Consider the following 27095-nt stretch of genomic DNA (forward strand, 5'->3'; position numbering starts at 1 on the left):
GATGGAAATGTTCTGTATCTGGATTATGGTGGTGATTTAAGACTATGTACGTTTGGCAAAACTTGAACTTGTTTGCTTAAAGTAGGTAAACTGTATGTAATGTAAATCCTCTCTTAACTAAGTTGTTTAAACACACACACATACAAATTAAGTTTCTCCTAAGACTCCTCTCAAAGACATGTGCAACAAAATAAATGATAAAGGAATTTTACCTGGTCCCAGTGTTTAAGGGAGAGTGTAGAGAGAGGCGTGGCATTAGCAAATTCAAGATTTGCAAAATGCCAATCAAGTATTTGTCTGTCTCTTGAGGAGAGATACACGTCACTGCAACATGAAAACAGAGAGGCACAGGTCACTAAAGGACTACTATCCTCAGTGGGCGGATGGGGACCATCTCAGTAACAGGAAACCTAAGCCTGGTACTGTGTGCCTTATACAAAGAAATTACAAGTCAAAAAGTAGGACCTTATCTGTCTCATAAACTCCTTTATTACTGGTGCCGAGAGCAGTGCCAAGCGCACTACATAAAGCAAATTACTATCAGGCTTCATTTGCCTGGGGGTGTGGCGGTGGTAGAGACAGGGCGCCTGAGGGGCTCAGTCAATTAAGCATCTGCCTTTGGCTCCGTCCTGATCCCAGGGTCCTGGGATTGAGTCCCATGTCGGGCTCCCTGCTTGGTGGAGAGTCTGCCTCTCCTTCTCCCTCTCCCCCTGCTTGTGCTTGCTCGCTCTCTCACTCTGTCAAATAAATAATTAAAAATCTTACAAAGAAAAAACTTCTTCATATCAGTACCTGGCATTATAAAAGCTTATTTGTTTTATAAATAAAGCAAAAAAAAAAAAAAAAAATTTTTTTTTTTAGAGCAAGAGTGGGTAGTACCCCCAGCTCCAGAACAGAGTAGAAATACTGGAGGCCAGATGCACCATGGAGCACAGACAGTGCCAGCACGTAAGTTCTCACTATCAAAAATCCAATGGAAACAAAGTAGAATACTTTCCTAGTCCTCAGAATTAGGGGAATTTAAAGCAATACCACCTTCTATTCCACTCACAGGAAGACGGTATATTTCATTCAAATACCATATCTTATGGAGAAAGCTTATCTTTTCAAAAACAAATGTATTTAAATAAGACACTCCTACCCATTAAAATCACAATCCATTCGCTGGACATAAAAGCCCACAGTGCTTTGTAATTTTCCCTCTAAATATGACAGAGGAGAACAGCAAAAGCTACTCTTCCAAACATTTGTGTGTTTTCCTCACCTTGGGGGATTGGCTTCCAATTCTTGAAGTTTTTCTTCTAGCTTTCCTTGTGTTTCAGCTAATTCGTCATATTCCTGGTAAAATTAAGAGAACTGGGTTGATCTTAATGGGTCAGAGACCAATCTCATTTATACCTCAAAGTGTAAGGCCTGGACCACCTCCCTGTCCAGGTCACATCTGCGAGTGTGCCTCGGCTTAAAGCTGGATCAGGGCTCAGGGATGGCTGTTCTTGGAGACCAGTTACAATGTGAGCCGGGAATGAATGCAGGACGCAGAGGAGGGAGAGGGCGTGCAGGAGGAGGAGATAAAGGAAGACTAGCACACTAGTGCGCTACAAAGAAAGAGTGAAAAAGACCAGCAACTACGACTTCTTGTGCATTTCCCATGTCCCTAGCACAGGATAAAGCACTTTAGATCTCTTACAAAGGAGAAGTATTAACACCGTGTCACAGATGAGGTGATTACAGAATCTAAGATCCCACGGCTGAGAGATACTAAGGGATTTTGACCAGAGAGTTCCGATATCAAATGACTGCAGTCTATGTTACTATTCTAAGCTGACAGGGACAAACTATGACAGGGAGCTACACTGAGATGTAAGTTAAAGCACAAGACTGTGAAAGTAGAAATTCTGCAGAAAAAGCATATCTCAAACCACACTAACCCATTCAGTCCCCTTGGTTCCTGTGTATTAAATCCTCTTCTTCCTACCACAGGCACCCGTGATTGGTCAGTGGCTCTCCCTTTTCCAAAGTTTCCCAGATCTATACTCTTTCTTAGGATTCCAAGGAAAACCGTCCAGGCATGTATGAATACCGCACCTTGCACAGAGCAGTCAAATCTCTGTGTTTGCTTTTCACTAAGAACTCAGCAGTGATGTCTCTGGGTGGCTTGACCTCAGATGCTTCTTTGTACTGCTGATGGAGTTCTTTAATTTTCTCTTTCAAATTTACCATCTAAGAGGGAAAAATACATATTTACCATTTCGGATAGTGATGTAATCCATCTCCAAATCACATGTGTCGGTCCCCCCTAAACTGCTAGTATACCAAAACAGGTTACAACGCAAGGTCCTTGAAACTCTTCAATACCTCTTCTACATCATGACATTTTAGAACAGGAAAAAAATCCTATACAGTTCAACACACAGGAAATCACACCATTATCAGAGAAGTGAGATCATCTCTGCCTTCTAAAACAGAGAACCAGGAGTGTTCCATTAATTTAAATATGTGTATATATATATATATAAATCAAATTCCAGGATAAAGCAGTACTTAAACTTATTGTTTTGGGGAACAAATTTTCATGATTTGTTTTCTAAATTATGTAAAGGCTATACCACCACACAGAACCTTCCAGAGCCATTCCTAATGTTAGCCCCTCAGCTTTCTGATGGTACTGGGCCCCACAGCTATCCTGCCAGCTGGTTGTCCTCCAGCCTATGTTCAATTCACACGTGCCACACACAATCCATGAAGAAGGTGGGCACAGACCTCTTCTCACTGGACAGGAGAAAGGAAGAAACAAAGCACAGTGAGAGAGTGAGGCAAGAGTATGGTCACAAGATGCACCCAGATTTTGCATTAAAAAGCTCCCCCCAAGGGCCTTCCCACTTCATGTTTTCTCCCAAGCTGATACTACATTCGCAGCTGGCAGGATCAGGAGAGAACCAAGTGGTTTCCCAGGCTGGAACCAGGCCTCTGCGAAGTGGTGGGAAAGAAGAGCCCTCAGCAGACACACCACTGAGGACTATCCCCATAACTGGCACCTCCAGCGAAATAATTGTGGCAATGAATTATGGTCCCGGATGCAGACTCGTCATCCTCCTCAGTGGGAATTCGACCCCAGCACAGCTGATCTCCCTCTCATCACAGAAGCCAGCAGAGGGCACTGGGCTAGCTTTGCCAAAGGGAACCTGACACAGGAAAGATCTACTTCCCCTGGCAACAACCTGCCAATAATACCATACTGAAAGACGGACCGATAAAACCATGTCTTTTGTTAGTCACTTTTTTTTTTTTTAAAGAATAATGAGTCCCAGCTGCGTGGACCTTCTCTCCCTGCAGAGGAAAAAAAACAAAACTGGGAAATTTCTCAAGCCCCCGCAACCCGCACTAATACATCTTCAGCAATGAAGAACATATAAAATCTCACCTTATTAAGAAGTTCTTTCAACTCCTCTTGAGTCTTCACTATCTTCTTCCAATGCTCAATTTGTTCATCTTTGACATGCTTTTCTTGTAACCTAAAAGAGACAATACATACGGCCTGGGCACACAGCGGCTTTGCAGCCCAAGACAGGAACGCATCAAAAATATTCAAGGACATCAAAGCCCACTGAAATTTCTAATACTTTGGAACAAGAAAGTTGGCAGGTGGCAAATTATTCTCTAGGGTATATAGTTCAATACCATAAAAGCTGTGAATTTTAGAACTGAGAGGGGTCTTAGGGATCATTTTAAAAAATGGTTTTACTTCGAGACTTCATTAATTCACATGAAAATACGTGAAAACTAGCTCAAATAAGGCTTGCTGAATACATCAAAGCATAAACAGCAAATCTCTAAGTGGAATTCGCTATACAATAAGCAGTATCAAAGTACTTACTGAATGACGACTTCCAGTGCCTGGCCAAGGGACACAGGCTTATTATTGAGGACATTGAAGTCTAGCTGATGACTAAGATAAGATGTAGCTTCTAGCAACCGGTTAAACTCTTGCTCTACCATTTCATCTTTTTCTTTAGGAACCTGAAAATCCGAAGTTTAGCAGAGTTGGTCCTTATAGTAAGACTGAACATAATCATCCATGAAAACACAAATCCTCCACAGTTTCAAAGGTCAAAATATGCACCTCAAAGGGGGAACCTTTGAGGACAATGATGCCAACTTTCTTTTCTATGAAGTGGTCAACTCCATTAAATGAGGTATGAAATGTTTGGTCCTGATATTTTCTATGCTCCCAATTTTGGCCTCCGAGCTGGGACTCCACCTCCATTAATGGCCACAGGACTCACACTGGTGCTAGCTGGTGCTAACTGAAGTCGCATGTGGCACAAGGTGTCCTAGTGCTGACATGCACTGAGAGAAGCTGGGCCGACATGCAAACGACACACCGGAAAAGTCTCAAAGAACAAAAACTATGTCAACACACCTGAGGACCTTCCAGAAAAAGGGCAGGATGGAAAAATAAGAAGCCCAAGGTATTGCCTTTCCCTCAAGATGAATTTCGGGTGGGAGTAGGAAGAGAGAAGTGAAACTCACGACGATGAGTAAGAACACAATAGCACCTTCATGCTTTTGCGGAGTAACAGTGTGTTTTATGGCACCAATTAAGTTCAGAGCTGAATGTTCAAAGTGCTGAGACTATGCGTGACTAAGGTACCAGGTCTGGCTCATTACTGTGCAGGAAGAGAGCAGACTGCAAAGCAGATCATCAAGCTGCAAGACTACATTCCTAGTCCCTGCTGTTGCCCGTGCCTGTTGATACCACCAGCTGGATGACGCAAATCCCTCTGTTACTGCTTAATTCAGTCCTAAAGGAAACTGCATCTGCAATTTTACTGCGGAATTCACAGCAGTAGCAAGAAGGAAAAAGCATATCCAAAGCAAGTATGTCTAAAGCAAGCATCTCTTGCTAGAATAAACTGGGCATCAACTGGGAAATGGGATTCAAAATATGGAATTTCACTTTACAGCCAACCCAAAATTGGTAATAAGAAGACAGCATTAAAGAACATTCTAATGAACACTAAGGCCAAGGAGGAGTGATGTTTTACAATCAGGGGTAACTTGTGGATGAGATCACCACAGTAAGATTCTACCTCTCCTTTGAAACACCTGCGTTTTTGCCCCTTCTAATTAAACAGACGACTTTTAAGGACCGAGTCTCTGCCCCTTCACTGAGGGGTGGTCACACGAGTATCTCTACATGATGAGCCACGGTGCGGCAAAGGAATATGGCCAGAAGTATAATCCGCGCCCAAAAAAGAAAGGGAAAAGAACTGCAACTCTCTTTTGGCGCTGGATGCAGCACCTTAACTGACCCAATCAGGATCACATTCTAAAGCATCAAATTCTAAAAGACCAAAGATGGGAGCGATTAGGCAATCTTTATGAATTAGAGAATCCCCCTTGGCATAAGAAATATAAATCCCTCAGAATCTTCTGGTTGAGAAATAAGGCAGAGAATCGGACTTGGGATGCATGGTGCACTTTCTATACGAGCAGTACCTGACACTTGGTGGATCAAACACATCTGACCTACCCATTCAGCTCCATGGCCAAAGGAAGGAGCTCCTGGAGACATCCCTAATTGTTCTGATTACACAGCTATCACAGCTGATGGAAGAGACCCGCCTGTCAGGAATCTCATTTACTTTCTTGTCAGCTGCTTTTCCTCACTGATGTGATGGGTCATATACAGAGCAGCTCACAGCAATGCTGAAATTTTGCTCAGTGTGATTCCTGCAATGATGTTACCAAAGACGGTTCCAGAAACTCTAAATTTGGTGTTTCTTTTAAAAAGGAAACAATTACATTTTTAACATGAGAGCTATAGAGTTATGAGATCTGAACTGATCCCAGATGCGGTGTGCATGACTGCTTTTCCTAGAGTACAAAATAGTGATATTTCTATGTGTGGCTTCAAAAAGGCCTAGCAAGAGGATGCTATGGAAGCAAGAGGGACCAGATCACATGTGCCTCTGCAATGGGGCAGAATGTGCCAATATGCAGTGTGCAAACGGTACAGATTAAAGCTCTCCCAGTGTCAACTGGATGGCTTGCTTCAGACAAGCTTTAATCTTTGTAGCTAGGGTGACAGTCACATAGGGAGGTTCATACTGAGAAAGTACGCAGCACTCAGGCTCAGTAACCGGGGTCCAGGGTGTGTGGTAGAGAAACATTTAAAGGGACACTGTCAAGGTTAGAGGGACCAAATTTGACCTTTTGTTTCTTCCCTCTGTTTGCTGAGCAGCCCACTTGATTCATAACACTTTCCCCTTTAGTCCACCCACACCCCACCCCACAAAAAACCTTTTTACATGCGCTTTCAATGACAAAAACTCAAATGGCACCAGCCCAACATATAGGCGCAACTCTACAACAACAAACCAGTGTGAATGTATGATGGAGAGGATCTTTGGAAGGGAAAGATCTAAGTTTCAAGCTTTTAATGGGTTATTGTAAACAGTGAAGAAAATGATTTGAAAAATTATAAAAAAAAAATACCTTGACAGTGTCCTTTTAACCAGTGCAGCAGAGAGAGAAATAAACTGTAAATAACAGCCCAACAGCCACGTCAAATTTAGTTTCGTATGACAGCAGTAAAATCAAGGCTTTAAACACACAGCATGACAGAAGCATTCTGTTAGCTCGGAAGCTGCATCCACCAGAGAAACAAGGAACAAATTGTATAGAAACCGAAATGGGAAAGTCAAGGCACAGAAATGGGCAAAAGAAAGGCAGTTTGCGGGGTGGGGTGTGAGGGTGGTAAAGGGGATGGTGTCAGAAAGCAGTGAGGAATAAAGCAAAACTCAAGAAAAGAGAAAAGGAAAAACACAGAACAGTAACAGGAACAACAACAAAAACAAACAAAAACCAAACTAAAAGATGACTGCCTCGTCTACTGACACCAGGACGGCAGGCTGCATCTCTGGCCGGCTGACTGGGTCCCCTGCTCTCACTGGAGACTCCACTCTCCAGAATAAGAGAGAAGAGTACTGAGGCCACACCCATTTTCCACCTAGTTAAGCAAATTTTAGGACTGTTGCCAAAGAGACCAGGGGTAGCTTTCAAACCTGGATTTTAATCCCATTAACTTTAGAATCCCACTTTGAAATTAAAATATTTGGAAAATAGCAAACAGTTGTCCATTAGGAAACCCAACATTAGGGAAAAAACCAAAATGTATTTTTGGTATATTTAAATCTTGAATCTGTTTCTAAAATTAAGCTAGTCAGGTATGCTCTTTTTGACGTACTCACACAAGGAAAACAAGTTTAGCAACTGACTAGCCCCTGAGCACTTCTTAAGTACCTGTTTCAGGTCACCGCCCTCCCCTTGGTGAGAACCCTTGAACTGTTAGTTCCATAAATAATTATGGGAAGGAGCCGAAATATTGGCAATCTTTAAACACAAGTCGCAATAATTTTCACTTTTACCTGACTATTCTATGCTAGCTTCTCAAACTGCATCCTGAGAAAGGAACTCAGCAAACGACTACTGGGGCTAAGCAGCAGGTTTGCTGGCAGCTGGGTTTCTATGACATACTGAGAACAGAACAGCAAACTAAGAAGGGAAAGTATCTTTAATAGCAAAGACTCTAGCAAAGATTCACAAAAAGGATATCATTGAAACAGACCTTTTTTGAAATAAATTTTGATTATGACTTTTCAGAGCCATTTATTTCTCTATGAAAGACTCCCAACAGTTCCTTCAAACTAAGAATCTGGCGTGTCCAACTGCTCTAAACAGGTACAATGCTAAGTGCTCTGGTCCTGTAGAGATGACATGGAGCATCCCTGAGCATGGGCGGGGAACAGCAGCCTGGGTATGTAGCCCATGCAGAATAAATTTAGGGAGAGCCAAGTGATTTTCTGGACAGGGTCCTAATCCTGCAGGAAGTCATCTCAGAGGAAGGACAGCCCTCCTCAGTTCTACCTCTGGTTACATTCTATCATCACAAACCCTTTAAGTCTTCAAAACCCTGTCCATTTCTCTTGCTTCCTGTGTGCATAAGCTCTCCAGCAGCACAGCAAAAGGGAGTTAGGTGCAGCTAGGTTCCGGGCACCCGAAGGTTGGAGATTTAGCCAGAAAGCCTCAGGAAGAGTTACACAATGAAAAACAGCTGTACTGGCCAAATGTGGCCAACAGAAGCTACAATAAATCTATCTCTCCCACTCCCATGCACTTCTAGAATTATGATAAAACGAAAGATTAAGATTAGTTCCTTTGGCGGGGGGGTGCCTGGGTAGCTCAGTTGTTAAGCGTCTCCCTTCAGCTCAGGTCACAATCCCAGGGTCCTGCGATTGAGCCCCACATCAGACTCCCTACTCAGTGGGAAGTCTGCTTCTCCTTCTCTCTGCCTGCCACTCCCCCTGCTTGTGTGCTTTCTATCTCTGTAAAGTAAGTAAAATCTTAAAAAAAAAAAAAAAAAAAAAAAATTAGTTCCTTTGGTAAAACCTGGAAGAAAAATTTACATCTGAAGTCTCTAATTCAGATTCCCAAATAAAGGAAATGAGATAGGCAATTATCCTTAAAGGCAGAAAAAGGACAACAGGTATATCCTTAATCCAAATAAAATTGTGATTTTATAAATGGAGACAGTTGTCCACCCCCACTTTCTCATTTCATTAGAATCTTTTAGGGGATATAAATAACAGAGTTCTCTAAAGCAGTAACTACGCTGCGTGGAGACGGCACACGCATGTCCAAGGAGTTCACTCTAGCAGTTTCTAGCGCACGGCAGAGGTGCTCTGTAAATTCTTATGAAAGAATAAATTAGTAAAGTTTAGAAAAGCCAAGTCAGTATTATATTTGAAAGGAAAGTAACTATTTTGCAACTTTAGGAACACTGAAGGCACAGTATTTTTACGTTTATAAAAAGCAGGGATTGGAAGATTTTAAAAGGTAGAGAAAAACCACCTTTAAAATACCAAAACTTGGGGTGCCTGGGTGGCTCAGTAGGTTAAGCTTCTGCCTTTGATTCAGGTCATGATCTCAGGGTCCTGGGATGAAGCTTCACATGGGGGGGGGGGGTGGTCCCTACTCAGCGGGGAGTCTGCTTCTCCCTCCCCCCCCCACAGCTCATACACTCTCGCACTCAAATAAATAAAATCTTAAAAAAAAAAAAAAAAAAAAAAAAAAACCAAAACCGTTTCCACAAAGGAATAGGAAAACTGAAAAGGCCAGCAGGCCTGTGTCAAAAGTATAACTAACCTAAGCATCACTCCATATAAGTGCAAATGACAACTTATTGAATTGAGGTAGGTATGGAATATACCCAATTAATGGCCTTCGTAAAAGGCCAATTAATTGAAAGGCACTTTTTACCTTTCAAATGTTCTTTCTTCCTCATAACAGATGAGCTATTCCCAAGAAGAAAATCAAGATCTGTTTTCTCCAAGTTGTTACTGAGTCTTTGGGCCTCATTTGGTAAAAAAAAACAAAACAAAACAAAGACTACAAAAAAACCCCCAAAACCAAAAAACCCAACTCCCTCCCCTCAATGGAGACCAGAGATTTTATAATGCAAAATACTATAGGACTGAAGTAATTTGATTAAGATGCTGTTTCATTACTCAAAAAAGCCAAAACAAAACTAGAATTTAAAACCCCTGAGTTAGGGACGCCTGGGTAGCTCAGTGGGTCAAGCCGCTGCCTTCGGCTCAGGTCATGATCCCAGGGTCCTGGGATCGAGTCCCACATCAGGCTCCTTGCTCTGCAGGGAACCTACTTCTCTCGCTGCCTCTGCCTGCCTCTCTGCCTGCTTGTGTGTACTAGCTTGCTCTCTCTCTCTCTCTCTCTCTGGCAAATAAATAAAATCTTAAAAAATAATAATAATACGGGCGCCTGGGTGGCTCAGTGGGTTGGGGCCTCTGCCTTCGGCTCAGGTCATGATCCCAGTGTCCTGGGATCGAGCCCCACATCGGGCTCTCTGCTCAGCGGGGAGCCTGCTTCCTCCTCTCTCTCTGCCTGCCTCTCTGCCTACTTGTGATCTCTGTCTGTCAAGTAAATAAATAAAATCTTAAAAAATAATAATAATAATAATAAATAAAAAAATAAAACCCCTGAGTTACTAGTTGTCTAGGAGATACACTGAAAACATTTATCCCATCTCCCCGCCAATCCATGTTTCAGTCTCCTCACTGATGACTCCCCAAATACTCCTGAAATATGAATTAGCTTATTTCCCAACTATCTCCATTTCCAGTTAAAGCTGATCACTGCAGAGTTCAGAGTATAACTCCAGCATCAGTCAGTCTGAGGGCAGCTGCCGTATTAGCTCTGTTTTTACAGGTTTAGAAGATAACTTCTATTTATAGGGACGTCCTATATTAGAACCAAATAAGAAAGCCCTTGTTCTAGTCATCTGGAGCCATAAAAGCAGCTTCTGTCAAAAACAAACACAGAAGCTCAACATTCTACCTGCCAGCGCAGGGCTGGAGAGAATAAGGAAGGGAACTCTTCCAGGGATTCTTGTGATTGTGTTTAAAACAATAACAAGGTAACAGAACAAAAACCACTTGCTGTGCCATTTTTGTGTGTGTACCAGCCAAATGACTAGGTTTGGTGACAGGTCCTAAAGACAATATTACAAATGATATTTGTCACTCTGGTTTAACTGCTAACTTTGTGCAGGATGAGGGAACTGACTTCTGTGTACTAACAACAGAACCATCGAATCACCCTCTTTTGCACCGAGGCCGTGCACGAAAAATAGAGGAAGATAATCCCATTTCATTCAACAGCTGATTAAAGAAAAATCAATGACTGAGTGAATGTCCACTCTGGGGGGACAGGGCGGGGGTGGGGCTTGTTGCCTCCTTAGAGTAACTAAAAAGAAAGCTCTTGGAGAAGGAGACTCAGCTGATGAAGTCACACAGGCAGTCGGACTGAATGCACTGAGTCCAGTCCCCATCTTCTCTGAAATGTCAGCCAGACATGCAGCACAAGGGCAGGCACACTTCAGAGATACTGCAGGTCTGGTTCCAGAACACCGTAATAAAGTCAGTCAAATGAATTTTCTGGTTTTCCGGTGCATACAGAAGTTATGTTTACACTGTACTGTAGTCCAAGTGTGCAACAGTACCATGTCTAAAAAACAATGTACAAGCCTGAAATGAAGTAAAAAACGCTGACCATCAGCCAAGCTCGCAGTAAGTTGTAATCACTGATGACGTATCACCATAATAAGTAATAATGAAAAAATCTGAAATATTGTGAGAATTACCAAAATGTGACACAGAGACACTAAGTGAGCAAACACTGTTGGAAAAATGGTGCCGAGAAACTTGGCTCTATGCAGGGCTGCCATAGATCTTCCATTTGTATAAAAAGGCAGGGACCAACTTCTGCAAAATGCAATAAAGCAAAGCACAATAAAACATGTGTCTGTCAGGGAACCCGATCTGGGCTTGCAGGCAATGTATTCCGGGCTCTACAAATTACTGACTGGAGTGACCATGTCTGAGCTCTAGATGCTTCCCCTGCGAAATGAGAGAATGAAGCAACTGACCTATGTACTTACTCCTCAGGTTTCCAAAGTCAAGAAACATATTTGTAATTATAAACAAAATTAATAGAACTGCAAGCTTTTAGTTCTTGTCCTATAAGCCAAAAGCCAATCTACTGGTTAAGAGTTGTCCATTTCTACTCTGAACTAGACTACAGAAACATTAACATGACTTCTTCTGTTTGATTAACTTAAGGTTAAAAAGAACTCAAAGCCGCGACAAATTTTCTCCTAAATTTGAGAGTGCTTGAAGAATCCTCCTCACCACTTGGCTACGGCACCAAATACAAACAAACTGACTTAGAGACCTCCTCTTGTAAAGATCAGAGTTGAGGGACAACTGCAAATTTCACCTGGAAAAATACTCCTGCATATATAAAATGCTGAAAACCACACACCACCTCAACAGAGGTTTCCTATAGTGCCACTCAAAGGGCTGGTCCTAGTGAGAGGAGCTTATGCCAGATCACAACTGGAGCATCGCTTCTTTTACTCAAGTCTTGCTATGCATCCCCACTTCCCCAAGTCATCATTTGAACTAGCAGTGATTAATGATGTAGTTAATTTTACATTCTGGCACAAACTAGGTATTTATCTCATCCCGTACTGGTAACCAGCAGTTAGTTCTTGAATTAGCAGCTGGTTGCAGGCTACACTTGAGGAGAATACTGGTATATTATTTAGAAACGAACGTTTTAAAAATGTGTTAAAAGTTCCTCTAATACCAAGAAAGGAAGAGACAATTTCTCTGGATATTTCTATTAGAAAAGAACTTTTTACTGTTAGACTAAATAAACCTGTTCTATATTCAGGAAAGTCTGAAGAAAAAGACAGTGTCTCAATGATCAGTGATACCCTTTGGCTTAGATTCCGTTACTTCTTGAGGACTACCGTAATACCCACTTCAGAGGCCTTGTGCCAGTGCAGTTCTGTACAGTACCGCCTGCCTACCTGAAACACCCATCTGGTCAAGTTACTTCTCTTGCTCTCAGCCTCTGAGGTTCCAGCCTACACGTCAGCGCAGTGAGCAACATCCTCACCCTCCACTGCAGTTTGCATCTCAGTCCCACCACTCTCACCCCACCCTCCTTCACAGACTTCTCTCAAGACTTAAACCTTCCTCCACAACCACATGAAGTCCTAAGCCACCTTCACAAATGCTCTTTCCCTCCAAATCTCTCCTTGCTCTTGCCCCTCCCACTTTCAGAGACCTTGACTCTTTGTCTCTCCCCGGCCCCCGCTGGTTCTTCCGATGCAATTTATCCTTTTATCTAACCCTCAGCAAATCTGCCTTGTGTTCTGGTATATGGATGAGTAGTAGGTTTCTGGCTGGGGTGTGTACCACAGAATTTAATGATCCTGTAATTCCGGACCTTCTTGGGTTCATAAGATATCTAGAGTCACTAGAATTTAAGACCCTTGAGAGCAGGGAATACATAGTTACTGCTGAGAACAAGGGCTATATTTTGGCACATATTTAATAAATACTTGCTGGTTGACTGTGATTTGCTTTATAATACTCCAGACCAAAAACACCTCAAAGGGACTGAATAGATGCAACAAGACTAGAATAAATCAAAGTCCATTATTATACTATTCTTTCTACTTTTGTTATACAGATTTAAAAATTTCCGTAATAAAAAGTTGGGAAACAATTATCTATGTACGAGTCCCACTAGACTGGGGTCTCCTATGGCAAGGACTGTCTTACTCATCTCTATGGCCTTTACAGATCTTTGCAGAGTAACAAAAGTTTCTTGAATTGTTGAGTTAAGCTCTACTTCCTCCTTTTTCTCTTGTTCATTCTATTTTGTTTACTCTGACAGAAGGATGTCCCACCCCCAAAGCAAGCCCTGAGAGGAATCTGAATCCAGAATGGGGAGGATAAGAGCCAAAGCATTCCCGTAAGTCTGTCCTCCTCTGGTATGAACCCCACAAAGCCTGAGGGCTTTAGTGAGGATGTCCATCGGACAGAGCAGACTAAATTCAAGAGCTGGGATCTTACAACTTTTAGCAACAATAGCTAAACTGTCATATGCATCTTGAATCTTCCCTTCCTCAAAATATAAAGATGGTTAACATGCTTATATCCTGAGAATGGTAAACTTGCTGATAGGGGGAGGCTGGTAAAATTCTCAATATGACCTTTTGAATTGCACCCACCCCCCCAAAATTAGGACTGACTTGCATAGTCTAAGCCTCTCAACATAGCTGTTGTTAAACTACTCTTACTCTCCCACAGCAAACATCACTGCCATGCTACTGCCTACTAAGTATGGGAAACTTCTCTACCTCTGGTCAACAAATACTTTCATCTACCTAAGCATCTGAGTTCAGTATTATCATCTAGCTATTAGCTCATCAAAATCTTGAACCTACACACACAAAACTGAAGTCATAAAGAGCACACAGAGCTAAAGCACAGGATGGGAAGCACAATACAAAGAAATGAAGAATCAGGTGTCAATTCCACAGATCTCTTCGAGTAGGCGGCCACAGCCAAATTAAAAAAAAAAAAAAATCAACTGTTTAGCTAGCCTTCATTAAGTGTCTGAAGATAAATGCCTAAAACAGGCATGTAAATTTGCATATATGCAATAATAATCTCTTCACATAATTTCTACCCTCAGTTCTTACTGATACGTGTATATATTCATCCACACATTTTCCCCAAATTGCTGTTTCAACTGAACCGAAGAAATTTTGAAAAGTTCTGTTTGTCCTCAACTTACAGCTTGTCCATTGGCTTCATAAAGTGGGCATTTTTGCTTGATCTTGGCCAATTCCATATTTACTTGTTTGCTGACCACAGCCATGGGATTCCCTCCTAAAAAAAACTCAAACTATTAAATTCAACATATCTATGAAAAGAGAACACATCAAAGCAAAAATATTTTTACTCAAAATTTAAAATACTCAAAGCTTAGGGTATGTGAATTATAGGTAAAAAAAATGCTTAGTAAAATAATATGTAATATATGAAATATGTAAGATAAGCATAAAGAAGCAAAAAATTACCTATAACCCCACATGTTAACATTTTATTATAGATTCTAGGGGCACATGGGTGACTCAGTCAGTTGGGCATCTGCCTTTGGCTAGGTCATGATCCCAGGGGTCCTGGGACTGACCCCCATGTTGGGATTCCTGCTCAGTGGGGAGCCTGCTTCTCCTCCTCCCCGCTCATGCTTTTCTTGTTATCTCGCTCGCTCTCAAATCAATCTTAAAAAACAAAACATTTTATCATAGATCCTTCTAGATTTTACAGGCATAAAATTATAGACACACACACAAACACACAAAAGGATCATAATGCATGTATTGTCTTGTCATCTTTTTTCAACTTAGCAATAAACTGTGGCCATCATTTCATGTTAATATAAAGCTACATAATTTTTTGTGGCTGTATGGTTCCCTTTGTATAACAATATAATCACTGGAACCATGGGTTCTAATGTTTCGCTACATGCCACAGTTAAAAAGCTCCAGGGGCACCTGGGTGGCTCAGTTGGTAAGCGTCAGGCTCTTGGTTTCGGCTCAGGGAGTGATCTCCAGGTTAAGAGATCAAGCCTGGTGATGAACTTTGTGCTCAACTCGGAGTCTGCCTAAGATTCTCTCTCCCCACTGCCCCTCCCCATTTGTGCACGTGTAGGCATCCCTGCATGTGCTCTCTCAAATAAAATCTTTTAACAAAAAATAAAATTAAAAAAATTAAAAGCTCCATACAACATGGTCCACTTTGTCTATTTTCTAAGGATAATTTCCTAGAAGTCAAAAACATATGTACAATTTAAATTTTGCACATATTGATATATCTTTTCAGGAAGACAGTATTTGTCAATTCACCTCTTACTAAGAACAGTATCTTAAACCAAAATATTTTAAAACCACACTGATGGCTTTAAAACATTAGCTTAATCACGATCTTCTATAATGGCACAAAACTAAGGACTACTTACCAAGACCTGTCACTACCATAGCTCCAAGATCAGCTACATAGTTTCCTTTGCGAAATGTAGCAACTCGTCCACCCACTCGATCCTGTTTTTTAGAAATTAAATGGCTAAAATCATCAATTCTATTTCAACCATAAGAACCTGGCATGGTACCACCCTGGCCTCTGTCTCTTATAATTTAAAAAGAAAAGTATAGCTTAGAGTATATATGGTGTGCAGTGTGGGAACAAAGGAGCCAGCGAAGTTTAACTATTTGAGGGAGTGGTAGTGTAATGAATGACACAGAATTAAGTGACAGGAGATAGGAAACAATTTGGCAACCAGACATATTTAGCCACAGGTACTATTATCTCTCTACTCAGCTGTCTCTAATACCATTTACTGTACAGGCTGAGCAAGGGCCACTCATACAGAAAATATCGGCTCACGAATTCCAACACTTAATGCCATCTTTCTATCACCATGTTCTTTTACCCCCGTCCCCAAAGTCACCTGTGAATGACAGATGATTTCTTGACAAATGGTCCTCTAGTGCAGCCCCATGCCCAGGGGCAGAGTGTGTATGGAACATAAACTTTTGACAATATCTCTCATTCCTCAACAGGCCCAAGTTTATCTGTGCTGACTAGGGATTTTCAAATATGGGGAAAAATTACTGAGCTGTAGTGACACTTCAGTCATGGATATTTTGAGACTACTCTAACCTCCAAATAAATGAAAGCAAAACAAAACTAAAAACCTGTAAGCTAGATTAAGAGTCGCATGGGTGGGGATCATAATGGTCCCATTATTCATTACTGTATTGCTAGTACACAGAATAAGAGAACACACGTTTCCTAAATTACCTACGAAATATTTTTAGCAAGATTATATTAAAAATTATTTTGATTTCCCATACTTTATTTGAAAAAATATTTTTAAAATTTACAATTTATAAAAAAGCAACTTAGAAGTACTGCACAAAACATTCTGAAAGCCTCTAAAAATCTTAGATTGTTTAGGTTTTCTGAGAAGTGTTGTTTTTTAAATGTTGTTAAGTCCACGGAAGCCTATAAGCCACTGGAAGAATACAAAATGTCAAAAATCACTCATGAAAATAATTTGAATAGTACCAACTTAACATGATGTTCTTTTTTTCCCACTCTGTGCCATCATCCCTTTCCTCCTTTAATTTCCCTTTCTCTTTCAAGGACTGATGATAACGGAACCAACATATCTTGGCTGCATCAGGCACTAAGAAATGGCTAGGGGCGCCTGGGTGGCTCAGTGAGTTAAGCCTCTGCCTTCGGCTCAGGTCATGGTCTCAGGGTCCTGGGATCGAGCCCCGCATCAGGCTCTCTGCTCAGCGGGGAGCCTGCTTCCCCCTCTCTGCCTGCCTGCCTCTCCGCCTGCTTGTGATCTCTTTCTCTGTCAAATAAATAAATAAAATCTTTAAAAAAAAAAAAAAATGGCTGCTGCCTGAGACCACTCCTTTTCTTTTACTATCAAAAAGAGAATACAATCCACTCTGTTCCACCACTAAAAATAAGTGCCACCTACAAAGGGCATGTCCATCAAGGCCCCAAATTTGAAAGTTAACTGCAAGAAGCAGTAACCTGAAAATATCCATCAAAGGGCTATATGGATCATTTACAAACTCTTAATACTCACTAAGCACCTTCCGAAGTTTCACTGTCAAAAATGCTTTATCAAATATAAGTAACATTATCTAAAATACTCTGAGCAGTATACAAATCAGTTTGGTTTATTTCAAGCTGTAGCATTCATTAATTTGCAATAGAGAATTTCCTATTGCATTGATAAATACCTATTTCCATTAGGTCCGGCTTCTAGATACAATATAAACTTCTTACCCTGGCTTCCAGAAGTGTGACATCCATTCCGAAACTTTGTAATTGACGAGCTGCCGCCAGGCCTGAGACCCCAGAGCCTATGATAATTACCTTTCCTGTCTTTTTAGCTAAAAAGTAAAAAACGAACAAAAATTACAGTATTTTGTTGTAGGTTTTAAGAGTTTGTTTTACCATTTTTTACATCATGAAAACCTCTAGGTTCTCAATGTGTCATGATGTCTTACAAAGTAAACAGCTCACTTATTTTCCAAATAGAGAAACTACGTAAATACAAATTAGCACGTAACTGAAACTTACAAAATTTAATTCAATGTGAAAAACCTATAAATGAAATCCTTTATCTTTAAAGATTTACTTTCTCATTACACTGCGGTCATGTGCTTTGGTATCTGTGACTAGTTAGTTTATTATGAACAGTCTGCTTCATTTATCTCATAGTTATAGTAGGATAACCGGACAGCCATATTATTCTTAAAGCCATTTGCTTTAAGCTCTACTTCTGCTGTCCTTACTATCCCTTTCTGAAGAACTATTAAAATTATTAAAGCATCAAAAATAAATTAAAAACAAATATAAGTGCTACTTCTCAAAAAAACCCCTAACTCCTGGATTCCTCGCAAGATAAAGAACTGGTCAATGAAAGAAAACCTCAAATCTCTGCTTTCATAACAGACTTCTCTCGTTTTTAACAAATTTTGTTTTCTGACTAATTTTTCTTATATTGGAAATTCAGTATCTTTTACTAAAGTACACTTATCAAACCAGAAATTACAGGCAATGCATATTTACGAAGAGATTTTACTTTAAATCTGACATATAATGAGATAAGCTTGCGAGTATCGGACTCCAAATTTAGACTTAGAAATCAAAATAAAATGCTATGAGCCTCCTGAAATAAAAGAGAGTGCTAGAACTCTAAGTTAAAAACTGTGAAGTCCATCTGCCAGGTCCTTACTTGGTAGGGGTTTTATCCTCTTATAGATGCCGAAGTTGATCAGACCGTGACGCTCTAGGTAACTGTGAACTCGGTGGACAAGCACAGTATCACCTACAGAACAGATGAATTTTAAAACATGTTCATAGTTCTAGCAATTTAAACAGAAAGCTCCTTAACTCTGTTTTGCCATCATGAAATTATTCTATACATATTTTCCATAAACTTCAGATCATGTGACTCCTTTAGAAAGGTGATTCCTAAAACTTTTAGTCTGTGATGTAGTCCCAAATGCCTATTGGAGTTTTAAAGAATGACATTCCATTACAGATGAAATAAAGGATAAAACCAACCCTTTTTAAAGTAGTATTATAATCAATTACTTTGGCAAAAACTTTTCAAGACTTTGTAGGTGGTAAGTGGAAAATGAGAAAGCCAGCCAGCTAGCTAAATGTCAACAAAGTACTCCGGGGATTAAAGCTGGAACACAGTCCTGGTAAAATTATTAGCAATCTCCTGAACTCACAACTTAAAAACCAAGAAAATAATTACAAAGACACATAATAGTTTTTTACAAGGCTTATTTCTGGATAGCACAAGGTAAAGTAAGATGATAATATGAACTGAAAAAATTCATTATCAGTGAACCATAAGCCAAATCCAGTCCCAAGGAAAACACTACTTACTGTTGTAAGGCGCTTCTAATTGCTGAAGAGTAGCCTCAAAGGTCAGCTGAATCTTTGGATTATCCAACCACAACTGCAACTGTATTTAAATGACAATTTTTTTTTACACAAGTAGATGTAGACCACATGACCACTTTAAAATATCTTTTCAACTTTAAGGCCTCAACTACAGGTTTTCCTTTCATTGAAACACAGGGTTATACTCCTGACAAACTGATGAAACACAAAACCATGTCAAATGAGTAAATAACTGAAGAAGCTGGAAAATACTCAGCCTAAAACAAAACCCAAAAAACCCTAGTAACTTGCCAGTATCATACAGCTGGTAGGGACCAACTAGGATTTAAACTGGGTTACTTGACTCCAGAGATACTGAGTAGATAAAAATCCACGAAATCAAATGACCAGTTAGATATGCGAAGATGGAAGGGAGGTAAGAGGTACCAAGGATAACTCCAGTTTCTAGCCTACACAACTAAATGAGTTGGTATGCTATTCACTAAATGAGGGTCACTGAAAGAAGAGGTAGGTTTAGTTTCAAGAAAACCAAGAGATACAAGATTGGCATCTGGATACAGAGCTAGGGTTCTGAGGGGAAAAAAAAAAAAGTCTGGAGCCATTTGCTTATGGGTGATAACTGAAGCCAAAGTGCAGAAGAGGCCTCCTTGGGAGAATACACAGCAGAGGGAGGAAAAGACCATAAGGAGCCTTAAGGAACTCCAATCAGTTCACATAATGCCCAGGGCGCCTAGGTGGCTCAGCTGGGTAAGCGTTTGCCTTCGGCTCAGGTCATGATCTCAGGGTCCTGGGATGGAGCTCCACATTGGGCTCCCTGCTCAGCAGGGAGCCTGCTTCTCCCATTCTCTCTGCCTGCCACTCCCCCTGCTTATGCTCCCTCACTTTCTTTCAAATAAATAAAATCTTAAAAAAAAATAGAGATAAGCCTACAAAGCTGTCAGAGAAGACAACAACCAGGGAGGAGGAAGAACAAGAATACCATCTTAAGCTAAGGGGAGGGAAGTTTAAGAGTTTAAGAAGAAAGGAGTAGTCAGTTATTTCAAATACTGCTGAGAAAGCATTAAGATAAGGAATGAAAAATATTATGGTACAATCAACAGGCTCTAACACAAATGCTCTTCAAACTGAATAGGCCAGACCAACTAAATGCCACTATATTTAAGTCCTAGTTAAAAATTAACTGCTCCATAGACAAGTGTCAACAAAGACATGTGGCTGTGTGTAAATAAACCCAATTACAAAAAGACATGACCAAATTCACAAGCACCCTCTACTTTTCTCCATGGCCACTGTCAGGGCAAAATGGAATTCCTCAAGTACACACCAGGCCCAAGCTCCTCACCCCTCAATACAAGCCTTCTTCCTCTGCTCTAAAAAAAAATAATAAAAATAATAAAGCTCAGGTCATAGTTTTTAGCTCAATAATCCTAAAGTTGTTGTGGTTTCAAAATCTGGAAGCAAAAGAACGGACACAATTCTTTTAAGAGAATGATTTATGTTCAGTTTTACAGCCAGAGGCCCACAACTCTAACCTGGGCAAGTCCTTCCTTTTCCCAATCTAGATTTTGGTCACAGAATGTAAATCAGAGACAACAGACATCACTGTAAATCCACCACTCAAATTCAAGTAAAGAGTGAAAACTTTCCTCAGATGAAACAAAAAATGACCTTACCTAAACAAGTACACTTCTAAAAGAATTTAATCAATCCATTTTAAGTAAGCTCTATACTCAACATGGGACTTGAACTCATAATCCTGAGATCAAGAGTTGCGTGCTCTACTGACTGAGCCAGCCAGCTGCCCCTAAAAAATCCATTCAGATCAAACAAATATTGATGTTATACACAGAAGCTGATTCTAAGACAAGTAAGCGCCAGAAATATACATTAAAAATTTTCCATTTACTTTTTTAAAAATCACCCTGTTTTTTCTTCATTCAAAAATCCCTTTATTCTGTACTATGAAAACCCAGTATAACCCACCACCCACTCTAGCTAATAATCTAAATTCAGCAGGGGTTTTGCAAACTAATAGCCAAAGTAAAGAAGTTAGTGGTAGCTAAAAGCAGACATGCTAAAATGACATCTCTGAGCTATACTCAAAGTAGCTGAAATTACAACATAAATTTCTTTTACTTTGTATCACCCTAGAGTACACTGAATATGTTCTGAATAGTATCTTGCCCTCATCTACTCTGTGGCTTAAAAATTTCTGATGAATAAAGGCCATGAAAGAAAAATTCAAAGAAATAAAAAATGACTAATAAATGTGGAAAAAATCAGTCTTTTGGAAATGGAAAAGAGATGAAAAACTTTTAGTCTATTACAGCAGCACAAATTATCATTGTTTTAACAACCAAAGTACGGGCAGAGCAACAGGGATACTGAATAATTCAGTCTCTCTGGGAAGCAATGTGACCATAACCATCTATCATCTATCTATCATTTATCTGTATCAATTGATATATATGTATATATGTATTCGGGTTTTTATACATATATGTACATATATACGTGTGTGTGTGTGTGTGTGTGTGTGATATAAGGAAATAATAACCAGAGATAGTCAAGAATGTATAAAGCTGTTCAGAGCTTAATAAAGCACAAATGGACATATAAATGCCTAATGTACAGTATGACCCAACTGTCAGACAAAATATCATGCAGACATTAAAATCAAGCACTTAGCCAGAGGAGGAGGTTGAAGCAGAGGAGCAGAACAGAATAAGAGTTTGCCTTATCCTGGGAAAGACAGACAAAATGATTATTAAAAATTTGAAAAACATGGGGGGGGAGGGGGTGGCACCTGACCAGTTCAGTCACTGAGCACTCAACTCTTGGTTTTAGCTCAGGATCTGATCTCAGGGTCACGGATTAAGTCCCACAATGGGCTCAGTGCAGAGTCTGCTTGACATTCTTTTCTCCCCCCTCTCTCCCCTGCTCCTCCCCCAATTCATGCTCTCTCTAGAATAATGAAATTGTAAGGGGTGGGGGGGAAAGGCAGGGTGTGGGGAGGCACCTGGGTGGCTCTGTCAATTAAGTGTCTGACTCTTGATTTCAGCTCAGTTCAGGCTCTCAGGGTTGTGAGACTGAGCCCTGCATCTGGCTCTGCGATGGGTGTGGAGCCTGCTTAAGATTCTTTCTCTCCTCCTCCCTCTGCCCTTCCCCTGCTTTAGAAAAAAAAAAAAAAAAATGTTTCAGGGCACCTGGCTGGCTCAGTCAGTAGAGCACGAAACTCTTGATCTCAGGGTTGTGAGTTTGAGCCCCACGTGTGGCCTGGTTTACTTAAAAAATTAAAAGTTTAAATGAAGATTCTTTGGGTTTATGAGGTTATGAAAAACGAAAAGGATCCAAAGGATGTATGGAAACAGCATTTCAATTTTTAAAAACAAAAATTAAATACATATTTAAAAAAAATAACTGGGGGCGCCTGGGTGGCTCAGTGGGTTAAAGCCTCTGTCTTCGGCTCAGGTCATGATCCCAGGTTCCTGGGATCGAGCCCCGAATCGGGCTCTCTGCTCAGCAGGGAGCCTGCTTCCCCTTCTCTCTCTGCCTGCCTCTCTGCCTACTTGTGATCTCTGTCAAAATAAATAAAATCTTTAAAAAATAAATAAATAAATAACTGAAGGGGAAAAAATAATTTTTCTTAACAATGGTTATCTCTGGGTAATGGTACATGTTATAGCTAATTTTGTAATTCTTTCCTTTTCTTTTTTTGCCATTATTGTCCATAAAAGTAACATGCGTTTTTTAATAATCCAAAGAGAAAAAAGGCTGACGTGGAAACTTACTGTGCGGTTTCGAATGAACAGAAAAACCTTCTGAGTCTGCTGCGGTCCACTGATGATATCTGGAAAACAGGCTGCTTCTTGAGAAGTCATCCGGTCATGAGGAAGTCTACTCTGGAAAGCTGCACCCTCCACACCTAGCAAAGAAAGCAAAGGACTTCTGGGAAAAGTGCAAGTGAATACAAAACCAGGGATAATGAAACTCCTTTTTAGCCTGAAGAACCTCTGTAAAGCTCTGCCTCATTCACAGAGCAATCTCACCTCCTTTAAAAATCTTTTATTCTGCTCAAAAGCCGAAACATCTTTAGAATTTACTTTACTCTTGAGCATAATGTTCCAAAAATTACCTTCTACCAATGAGCAGAACAATGTACCTCTGAAAACAGAACAGAGCATGCAGCACATTTTCTTCATCCACAAAATAGCTTTATAATACTGGAAGATAATCTAATTAAAATTAGCATCACTGACGGTGTTCCCAAAATCCGAAAACTAGGGAACCAGAATAAAGGAAAACATACTAAAAGGAAAGCAAAAGAGACTACAGAATGAAAAACACAACCACATGCCTTCTTTCAAGATTACAGCAGGGAACACGGAGAGGACTTTAAGATTTAATCACCAACAGTAAGAAACGCATGATTATCTGGTCAGTGGTACCATCCATTAGTTCCCACAACGCAATGCTGGCAAACAGTGAGATAAGTTAGGCAGACTACAATGAGGACACAGAAGAAAGCAAGGAATTTACCTTTCCCAGCAAAAACATTAGCAACCCTTTACTATACTACACAAGCATGTCACTATATTTACTCTACACTACATATATATACAATGTATAAATATTCTCTGTGCAAGTAAAATATATATTGTTTTGAAACTTTTAAAATTGGGTATTAAATCAGTTCTTTTTTATAAGCTGATAGTTAAGTACATCTTCATAAGATGTCCTTAGAAACACATTTACATGTATTCTACCTGTATTTCTAAGATCACTTTATAAAAGACATATTTAACCACTAGCTTATGAAAATATCAAGACAAAGTTTCAAAATTCAGTATCACTGAAATAGTTATATATAAGTAACGAAATAGGCACCAGATATCCATATTTAATCATTTAAAGCACATAAAACAAGAAGTTAGTAATGGAAACAAAATGAAAGGAAAGGCAAAGTAAGATTAATAAAAAGAACAAGGCAGGTAAAGATAGAACTTAGAAAATGATAGCTAAGTTATTAAGGAGCTGTCTCCACAAAGACATTTATAAGCAATAACTCAGACAAAAGTGGTTAACAAGAGGCCAAGCAAAAATGCCTAATGCTAATATGGGTGGCACGTTAAGAAACAATATTGAGAGAGAAGGAAAAAAATCTATCCACTGACAGTAGATAATGAAGGCGCATGTACTCTATTCACATTTTACAAAATCAAATCAGCCATTCTCTCATTCAGTGAATCTCAACCTAAAATTAAAGACTGTCAGGACAATTAATTATTCCCTAAGAAAAAACAAAGTCAGTAAGAGCCATATTATTGGGAGTGGAACATGAAATTAATAAGGCAAGGAGAGAAGAAATGCTGGCAACAGGGGTAGGTTATTTCAGTAACGTGAAATTTTCTAAAATTGCACATAGCTTTGATGTCCCTAGTCCCCTACCCCCAATCAAATAAACAAACAAAAAATAAAACCAAGAACAAAATCATGTCACATCACAAGAACAATTATCTACATATCCCAAGTACTCAGAACAGATTTCTTAAAATAGGTTACCTTTGTAAGTGTATACTATTAACACGAAAATCAATTTACTCTATAAACTGGACTCCTCCCTCCCCCAAACAGGGGTAGTTTTCTTAGCTATACTTTCTGCATGCTTATTAAGTCATCACTGAACATCAATCCTACTGCAAAATACTGCCAATGACAGTAAAAAAAAAAACCATGTAGGGAAAGACACTAAATTTTGAATTATATTTGGCTCCTCATTCCAAGTGCTCCAAAAATCACTCTAAATTAGTTGGCTAACCTTGGGAATCTTGAGAGTATGTAACAATTAAGAAATGTGATCTACATAAGTCATGTGGCAGTTTTAAGAGGATCTTTAAATCAAATAACAAAAGATTACCAAAAGGAATTAAAGAAGCCAAATATTGTGACACTAATGTATGTGCAGAATAATAATCTTATCCATCTCTATCTTCCACATAACATCCAAAAACACCTATTCTTAAATACTTGTCAATTTTTAAGAATGAAAAAGTTTCTAAAAACTCAATTATTATTTTTTCCCTTTTGGTTTTTAGGTTTGAAGACTATTATTTCAAGGAAGGAAGACCATTATCAATATAAAGGTGAAAATTGTAAGAAAAAGTCTAACCTTTATCAAAGGAACAAAAAATGTTAACTTGGAACCCAAGCTATTCAGAAGCTCAATCAATGCACTCTCTTAATAGGGTATTTCCAAAATGAACTAATAGGCCATTCTTGGACAACAGAACTCATAAGTCTCTCCTTTAGAGGGAAAAACCTTAAAGAATACAATTAACTTTAATAATATCCTTCTTACAAGGGAAGTACTAGTAGTACATTTCATTCAAATTCAAAAATAATTTATACTTGCTGTTTGTGTGGATTTAACACAGTCTGGTATTCTGGAAATTGATAATGTTTCAAAGAGGTAACCTTAATTTTTTAAAAGCCCCAAGGCTGCCTATATATCTCTCTTGCCCCCTCTGTTCCTTTTTCCCTACACTTCACATAGGAAATTCCAGCATCATCCTTCAAAATGCGGTCATGCTAAACCAGAAATGCCCTAATGGTCTGACCAGCTCACACTTTCTCTGAAAACACAGTAAAAGTTATAAAATATTTAAGGGACCACAAAGACCTTCTTTGATAGATTAGAGACGCAGATAAGGAGCAGGGGATGGGAAGGACAGAACTCCTCTATTCCATGAAACCACTTCCTCCCTGATTCTGATGATACAGGTAGCATCTTGAGTAAAGTGAGGAACAGAAATATAAAAATCAATAGGAAAGAAGGCCTCCATGAAACTTACTTGCCTTTTTTTTTTCATGAAGTAAATAAATTAACTAGAAAAACTAGATTTCTAGTTGATGAGTAAAAATAAAAGCTTGACAAGAATCATCGTTATAAGATGACTTCAGATTAGTACCTACAGATACACCATATCCAGTCCTATAATAGTTTAAAAAGACAAACAGAATAAAGAACAGAGGGAAAAGAGAGAAAAAGAAAAAAAAAAGAGAATCATGTGATTTCTTATGCTTTACATCTTTTATTTCTAGGGTAAACATACACTTTAAATGATTCTGAGGGAGGGTATAAGGACTAGTCTATGCATAAGAGAAGACCCCTGGGTTCTCACTCCTCCGAATTGTTGGTGTATCCTCCATCATATCATTTTAATTGTATTTTGGGTCCTAATCCATAAAACAGGGATGGATGCAATATTATCTGTTTGACAGCAGGAAGCTAGAGAAAATGACCTTAAGTTCCCTTCTAACTTTTAAGATGTAGGATGAATACACCGGCTTGATGTGGATTTATAGAAGTTAAGATATGATCCTGGTCCCAAGATACTCATGATGGTCATTTGGTTTATTAAAAACAGAATGTTGATCGCTTATAAGCACATCCTTCTAACTAATCATCTCACAAATGCATGCTTCTGAACATGGCAAAGATCTGAAGAGAAATCCTGAAGGGTTAAGAATAGTCCCCACCATTCTTGGAAACACTTAAAAAAAACAAAACAAAAGAAAACACCTCATGTTCTACTGAACAGTAAGTCAGAAGCACCACAGTTCTATATGGAAGCCTGTTTTTACTTTCAGCAATACAACATATTGTTTACTAAAGCAAAAGAGTAAATTTACCCACATTAAAACAAAAAGCAGTAAGAAAACTCAGTTTATTTCTTCAAGATTCAAGCTCTAAAGGCTGTCCCCTGATCCCCAACAGTTCCTGGAAGAGCCGATCGTGCATCATGTGATGAGTAGCATTCTTGAACATTTATCTGCCACAGAGACTCTGAACGAGGATTTTAACTCCTCTAAGAGAACCATGTACTGATTGTCAACCTCCAATCCTTGGGACAGCATTTAAACAAGTTTACTTCTAACATTCTGGATCCCCTTTATACTAATTTCTGCACTAACAGTGAACTTTGACCCAAGAGTAAAATGCAAATATTTCCCAGACCCGCTGTACACAACTGCAAAAGACAAACAATTTTAAAGTAGACATAACAGTTGAAAAGTGACAAACTCCAAAAGTGAAGTAATACCTATTCCAGTTCTTTCAAAATGTATGTATCAGTCAGCTTTGAC

The 27095-nt window shown here is 39.5% G+C and overlaps 1 protein-coding gene across 2 annotated transcripts in view; it reads right to left on the reverse strand.

Annotated features, from left to right (window-relative positions):
* Positions 1-27095, reverse strand: part of KDM1A (lysine demethylase 1A) — a 59869-nt gene that overhangs the window by 8853 nt on the left and 23921 nt on the right. For both annotated transcript variants that reach the window (XM_047723721.1, XM_047723720.1), the window contains 11 exons: positions 22742-22875; positions 18933-19011; positions 18268-18360; positions 17313-17419; positions 15463-15544; positions 14236-14330; positions 3875-4017; positions 3422-3512; positions 2086-2220; positions 1265-1338; positions 213-324 (listed from right to left, as the gene is read on the reverse strand). In XM_047723721.1, coding sequence (XP_047579677.1) covers positions 213-324; positions 1265-1338; positions 2086-2220; positions 3422-3512; positions 3875-4017; positions 14236-14330; positions 15463-15544; positions 17313-17419; positions 18268-18360; positions 18933-19011; positions 22742-22875 — 1145 coding nt within the window. The remainder of the gene's footprint in view (positions 1-212; positions 325-1264; positions 1339-2085; positions 2221-3421; positions 3513-3874; positions 4018-14235; positions 14331-15462; positions 15545-17312; positions 17420-18267; positions 18361-18932; positions 19012-22741; positions 22876-27095) is intronic.

The sequence above is a fragment of the Lutra lutra genome, chromosome 4 (assembly GCF_902655055.1).
Source record: "Lutra lutra chromosome 4, mLutLut1.2, whole genome shotgun sequence".
NCBI classification, from domain to species: Eukaryota; Metazoa; Chordata; class Mammalia; order Carnivora; family Mustelidae; genus Lutra; species Lutra lutra.